Raw genomic sequence first — 6,716 nt, 5'->3', positions numbered from 1 at the left:
ACTTTCCCAGGGCTGTGGCAAGAGTAAGGTGGAGGTGACCTGGCATGCAGTGTTCACAGAACACCAAGTCTTCGTTCCTTCTTTGCTACACAAAAGTGATAGAGAGCCCGACCTACTTACCTTGCCTATCCTGACACATGAATTTATTGTGTCCAGCAAGTCAGCCTTTCTTTCATTGACAGGCACTTCTGCTAACTCCTTCCCTATTAATTCGCCTGATTGATAGCCCATTGTGTTTTCAAATGCAGGATTTGCATACTAGGGAGAGATAAGAGAAAAGAATCCAATGAATTCAAAGCCATTTTGAAAAGAGGCCAATCAAGGATCTTGCACCTAATCACTCGTTTCCCGTTTCCTCCCTCAAGAGCCTGCACCCAACCTTGGCTCTAATGCCACAAGCACTTGAGCTCTGGAGAACTGCAGCTGGACAAGTGCTGTCTACTGCAGCGGCAGCCACCCTGAGCAAGCCAGCAGGGTGCACCAGCACCTAGCTGGGACACATCCAGGCTGCCGAGCAGGAGCTGTAGTGTGTAAAGCAGCAGGTGGGACGTGCAGTGCCCCTGCTCTCCTCTTTGGCCGGTTCTGCGAGCCACTGAACACCTGCTCATCTGGATCACGGGAATGGAACCTTCTCCTGCCTCTAACGGGATTCGAGTAAATCAGGGGTGCAAAAAGCAGGCTGTGAACTAGGAGGTGCTTACAAATGTCATGCCCAATGGGCAAGTTTCAAATAGGCCTATAAAATGGGAGATGGTATGGAAAGCAGTGTGTGTGCTGAAGGTGATGAGACCCCGTAGCTATTGCTATTCACTGAGATCTGGTTTCCTTGCTAGATGTTGTAAGCACTTCACACATGTTAACTCATTTTGTCCTCAAAACAACCTTACAGAAGGCAGGTGGCTGTTATTCTTAATATTCTCATCCAGATTACAAAGCAGATTAAGCTGGATTAGGGTTAATTTACCCAAAATTTCTGCAGGCAGATGGAGCCCAAAGCCTGTGCCACCTTATGGGGCACCGATGACACCAGGCCCTAGCACAAGCAGCTCCTTGCATGAGTTGGATTACAGCACCAGGGCCCCAAAGGAAATCAAGTGGAGCCGAATTCTCAGACAGGGGAAATGTCCCTGTGGCACAACTCTCTCTTTTGTTACATAAAGTACAAGTCATGGTCTCTTAAATCACCTGTATAAACCCACTTCACTGACAATGGATATTCTGTAATTACGGTGTATCCTGTTTTTGACATTTTCATTTTTTCTATAAATCTGTCCAAGTGTGAACTGTCTTCCAAAACAGTGAGAAAGGTATAAGAACAGTGAGGGAAGCTTGTAGACCTTGTAGTGTTGTCTTTGCAATAGTGTTCCCATATCCTTAGCACTGGAAATCACTTTAAAATTTTATAAAAATAGAATCGTTTATTGGCAAAATGAAAAAATACGGACCAAATTAATAAGATAGTATATCACCCCACTAGCATATTTGAGTATTCTCTCTCAAGCAACAACCCTTTCAAATAAATTTACTAAACATGTACAACCCAGCAAGAAGTGCAATTGTGCCACTTTTACAGATATTTTCTGGCATATTAATATGTTTTTTTATCTAGAGAGCTTATATTAAATTATATATTTTGATCTTGTTCATATAATTCCCTAAGGAAAAACCAGTCTCTTGAACTCTGAAAAGAAAAAGAAAAGCAAATTGGAGGGGTTCAATTCTAAAAATACGACTAGACAAGGAAACAAGGACAATTTCCCAAAATAACAAACCTGAATAATGTGGTCTTCACTTGTAATTTCAATAGCTTCTTGGCTTTTCTCTAATGCAGTGAATACTGAGTTACAAGCCCTTTATGGGTAGAAACAGAAGGACTGATTAATATAAATAGTACTGCGTCTAATGCGGTCTCCGGTTATTATGAGTTTGTTTAAATGAGATTTGGGCTGAACTGTAAAGATAACATTGTACACTTGTCTAAGAAAAGGAAGGGGATAGCTACAAGCATCAAGACACCTCGTGCTGTGCCTGTAGTTAGGTGTTCCCTACATACACTGCTGCTCTGATGAGGCAGAGGCCTGGGTCCACTCACATCTCTGCAGCAGAGTGGACCCCAAGTGTTCCATCAGGGAACCCCCAGGCTGTCCTTTCTTAATGCCTGAACAGCCTCATCGGGACTACACGAAAAACAGTCAAGTAGACCACAGCCTGCCAGAGAGGAGGACTTCAATTGTTTTCAAGATACTATTTTAAACAATGATTTTTATCAAGTTAAGATCATGTGGAATGGCCGGCTCTGTTCTCTGCTTTCTTCACTTAAGCTTATACTGTGACTAATTCCAGTATTCTTAACATTGGAAATCATCTTTAAGTTCTGCAGAAGTAAAAAATGTTTATTGACAAAAATTAGAAAATACAGATAAAAATAAATGAGATAGCATGTCATCCTACCAGAGTAATAAAAAAGAACTCAAGTCACCCTAAGTGCTGGCGAGGAGCTCTCATACACTACCAGGAGTATGTAAAATGGCACACACAAAAGATTTTTCACCAATCTTTTTGAAAAACAATCTGGAAGTTCTTCAGATGACATGAAGTTCTGAATCTTTGATCTTGAAGCTCTCTTTTATTTATTTTTATGTACTTGATAGAGGGTCTCATTACACAGATTGGACTCATACTGATCCTCCTGTTTTTAGCCTCCCAAGAGCTGGGATTACAGGCGCGTGCCATCACGCCCAGTCTCAGTTGCTGTCTCAGCATGCCCTAGGGGTGGGGCCAGCAGGGCAGGCCCAGGGATCGAACCCCTGGTCCCTGCGCCTGCTTGCAGGCACTTTAATCTGCTGAACTATTTGGCTGGCCTTATTTTTTTATTATTATTTATTTTACAAATCATAATTTTAGACCATTTGTTAATCATAGTTCAGGCTATCTCTGTAGACTTGCCGGTTCTGCTTTTCTCACTGTACAAAGTACATTAGTCTTTCCTTATCAATAATTACAGGTCTTTATCACCTTTCTTAGCCATGTAATATTTTATTGTAAGGTAATTTAACAATCTACCTGTAATTAGATTCATAGGTAGCTTATGGATTTTTTTCCCCTGCATGTTTAAAAAAATCTCCTAGAGAATGATTGGTGTGTGTGTGCGCGCGCACGTGCATGTGCACACCCAGGCACAGAGACAGGGTCTGACTCTGCAGTTTAGGTTGGCCTTGAATTTATGTAGCCCAGGTTGGCCTTGAAACTGTAGTACTCCTGTCTCAGCATCCTGTTTGCTGGAATTATAGGCATGTACCACCACAGCCAGTTAGGAGGTTTACTTGTGCTAGAAAATTAAAGAAAAAAAAAAAAAAGGAACTGCCCATTTGTTCATAAAGTACACTTTTATATTATTCTTGGTGTTACTAAACTTTCTCACTAAACAAGATAAAGTAGCTTAGCCAATAAATATTATCAAAAAAAAAGAGAGAAAAAAATAAACATTAGCTTCTTTTAATGTATCAATAGGTGATGTGTGACTATCTCAATAAAGCTGTTATTGGGGAAAAAAAAAAAAAGTAAGAAGTTCCTACCTTTGATATAACCCTGGAGGAGATGATCTCTGAGAAGATCTTCTTTTGAACTTTTGCATATTTTGGTACATAAAGAGTACTATGTTATCTAAATTTGCATTTGTTTCTTTGATTATTAAGTGTGGCTATCTCTTCATATATAAGCTTATTAATGTCTTTTGTACATTGCTGTATATGCCTTTTAGTTTTTTCTACTGAAGTACTGTTTTTTATTGACTCACCAAAGCTCTTTTTGGATATTAACATAATTTCTGGCCTATGCGCTACAAGTATATGGTATATTTTTCTGTCACTGATCTAAAATTTTAATATTATTGCCAGGTATGTGTGTGGGGAGGGCACACCTGTAATACCAGCACTTGGAAGGACTACTGTAGTGAATTGGAGGCCAGCCTAGTCTAGAGAGTGAGTTCAACGCCAGCCTGAACTGTATAATGAGACCCTGTCTCAAAAATTAAAAAACAAACAAAATTTTAATGTTATTTCAGGTTTGGTCTTTTAAAAAACATCAACTAGCTTAAGATTTTTGTTGTTTAATCTGACTTCTATGGAATCTAGCTTTTATGATGTGAGTTTAAAAAGACTTCATTTAAAAAAAAAAAAAAAACATGGTTGGGGCTGAGGAGATGGCTCAGTAGAATAAGCACTTGCCTGGCAAGTGCAAGGGCCTGAGTTCAATCCCCAGTTCTGCCAAAAAAAAAAAAAAAAAAAAAAGACTTCATTCAATTACATAAATCCACTTATAGTTTTCACTCCTAATGTGGAACTACTTTTTTTCCACTTAAGTCTTTAAGTCATTGGAGTTCATTTCAGGAGAGGGGTGAGGTCAGACTGTAATTTAATTTTCTTACCAATGAGTTAACCAGTTATCACAATCCTACTGAAAAGAGTCTGCCCTTTCCCATTTAAAAACCATGTTTATCATATACTAAATTCTCAAATGTACTCAAATCTATTTTTAGACTTTTTATTCTACTTCACTGATTCAACAGTAACATAAAGTTATTTGTTACATATTTCCAATATCTGGCAAAACAAGGCTCTATTTTTCCCAAGTCTGAAACCTCAAATTCCCTTTCCTGCATAATTTCTATCTGTAATGAACATCTCCATCTGGCTGTGAGCTGGAGCCGGGCATGATGGGAGAGGAGGCCAGAGATGCAGGCACAGGGTGCCCTGGAGAGCTACAACACCACACCCTGGAGCCCGGGTTGCATGCTCAAGGTCATGGAGAATTACAGGATGGAAAAACTAAGAGTTATTATCTGTCACTTTAGTGTGGAAAACGGACAGCATGAAGTCAGGGCTAGATGTAGGGAGAATGAGAGATTCAGTCAATAATCCAGGTAAAAGATTACATTCAAAGAGTAGCAGTGAAGATGAAAAGTGGACAGATCCCAGAGGTACTCAGGAGGAAAGGGCAAGAGCAAGGGGAGGGATGGGATTCGGAGGTGCAAGGGAAACACTGAGGTATTCAGGTAGAAAGGCTGGAGCCAGCGAGACACGGGGAAAGAATGATGACAATGACTGCGGCAGTCTGGAGATGTGGGTTACACCTAAAGGACCAGCGTTGTGGTTTGCTGTTCCTGAGTTCCTGGATGTGAGTCAGTTCACCTCTGTGAGTCTCATTTCCTGTATCTTGATTGGATTAAATGAACTCTAACATCACTGTCTGCTCCAAACTTCAAATTACTCTCCTGTGAGATAGTGTGTCAGCCTCACTCCTGGGGGGTGGTGCTACCAGGCCAGCCTCAGGCCGTGGTCTGCTGCAAGCTTCCTTGCAAACCTGGCAATAAGAGCTCTTCTGCAGGCCAACCCAGCTTTTAAGCATTCTGCTCCACAGCAATCCCTTGCTCAGGCACACTCTGCCTGCTACGCCTCCATCTTCATTCTGTCTATGAGGCACTTCTCTTCCCCATCTGTGGGACCCTACACGTCCCTATTTCTGTGCTTTGGGCACATGCAAAAGGAATGACCCGACATGGTCTTTGATCACTGGTAAAAGAACTGTCGGACAGTAGGACACCCAAAAAGGAAGCTAGAATGACGGGGAAGTGCTGACTTTATTTTCCTTCTGTCAACCTGACATAATTTTACTACTTTTTTTGCTGTTCCGGCTCTACAAAGACCTCACTTCACTGCAGGGGTGGGTATGTGGGGGTAGCTGTTTATCATGAACAAATTATAAAATGTTTAATATAGAAAAGAAAAAAATCAGAGATAAGAATACTTAATATATGTATATACTTCCAGCTGGGGATATAGCTAAGCAGCACAGAGCCTGCCCAATAAGTGCAAGGCCTTAAGTTCAATCCCAATACCAAATACGTGTGTGTGTGTGTGTGTGTGTATTTTTTTCTTAGAACACCAAACAGAAAATCTGGCATTTACAGTTTTGCAACCTACCTTTTTCTTTTACTATTACTTTAAGGACCCCATATTTAAATGTGAGTTTCCAATCATTAATGTCACCCTTATTAGACATCCAGACAGACCCAGCAAGTCTGCCTGAGGAGTGTCCACTGTACCACTATCCTCTCCTACCTGGGGGTCAGTTATGGACAAGAAGGTCCCCCGAGCAGCGCAGCAGCCTTGTGTGGCCCAAAGGTATTCCAGAAGGACTGAGTTACCTGAGTTTCAGTTGTGACCGCACCTCGCCAAACTCCAGCTGGAGCAGTTCATTGTAACAGGCCATGATGCTGGGGTTTTCTATGTACCTCTATGAACAAAAAGGAGAATTGTGTGGATGAACAAAGGCCTATCTTTGAATAGTTATGTATGCCAATTAAAATAATCCTTCTAAATAAATTTCTTAAGGGCCAGGGAGATAGCTCAGCAGAATAAGCACCTGCCCGACAAGCACAGGTCCTGAGTTCAATCCCTGGTACCGGGGGGGAAAAAATTAGGGTCAGGGACATAGCTCAGTAGAATAAGTGCTTGCCTGGCAAGCGCAGGGCCCTGAGTTCAATCCCCAGTACCACACACACACACACACACACACACAAATAAATTAAATAAACAAACAAATAAATAAATAAATTAAATTTCTTGATTTGGCAACTGAAATCTAAAAAATACTTCATTAGCATTAATAACAAATAGGAGACTAGAGATGGCACTTATAAACACCAACTTATTTTT

General features: G+C 40.9%; 1 protein-coding gene across 2 annotated transcripts in view; it reads right to left on the bottom strand.

Moving 5' to 3' along the window:
- The window catches only part of Pde8a (phosphodiesterase 8A), a 153,331-nt gene that overhangs the window by 48,032 nt on the left and 98,583 nt on the right, over positions 1-6,716 (bottom strand). For both annotated transcript variants that reach the window (XM_023710717.1, XM_004623326.2), the window contains exons 6-8: positions 6,206-6,294; positions 1,773-1,851; positions 121-258 (exon numbers count right to left, since the gene is read on the bottom strand). In XM_023710717.1, the coding sequence (XP_023566485.1) occupies positions 121-258; positions 1,773-1,851; positions 6,206-6,294 (306 nt within the window). The remainder of the gene's footprint in view (positions 1-120; positions 259-1,772; positions 1,852-6,205; positions 6,295-6,716) is intronic.

This window comes from Octodon degus, unplaced genomic scaffold, assembly GCF_000260255.1.
Source record: "Octodon degus isolate 3935 unplaced genomic scaffold, OctDeg1.0 scaffold00002, whole genome shotgun sequence".
Classification (NCBI taxonomy): Eukaryota; Metazoa; Chordata; class Mammalia; order Rodentia; family Octodontidae; genus Octodon; species Octodon degus.
Note: the sequence above shows the minus strand (reverse complement) of the source record. Positions and strands in the feature narration are given on the sequence as shown.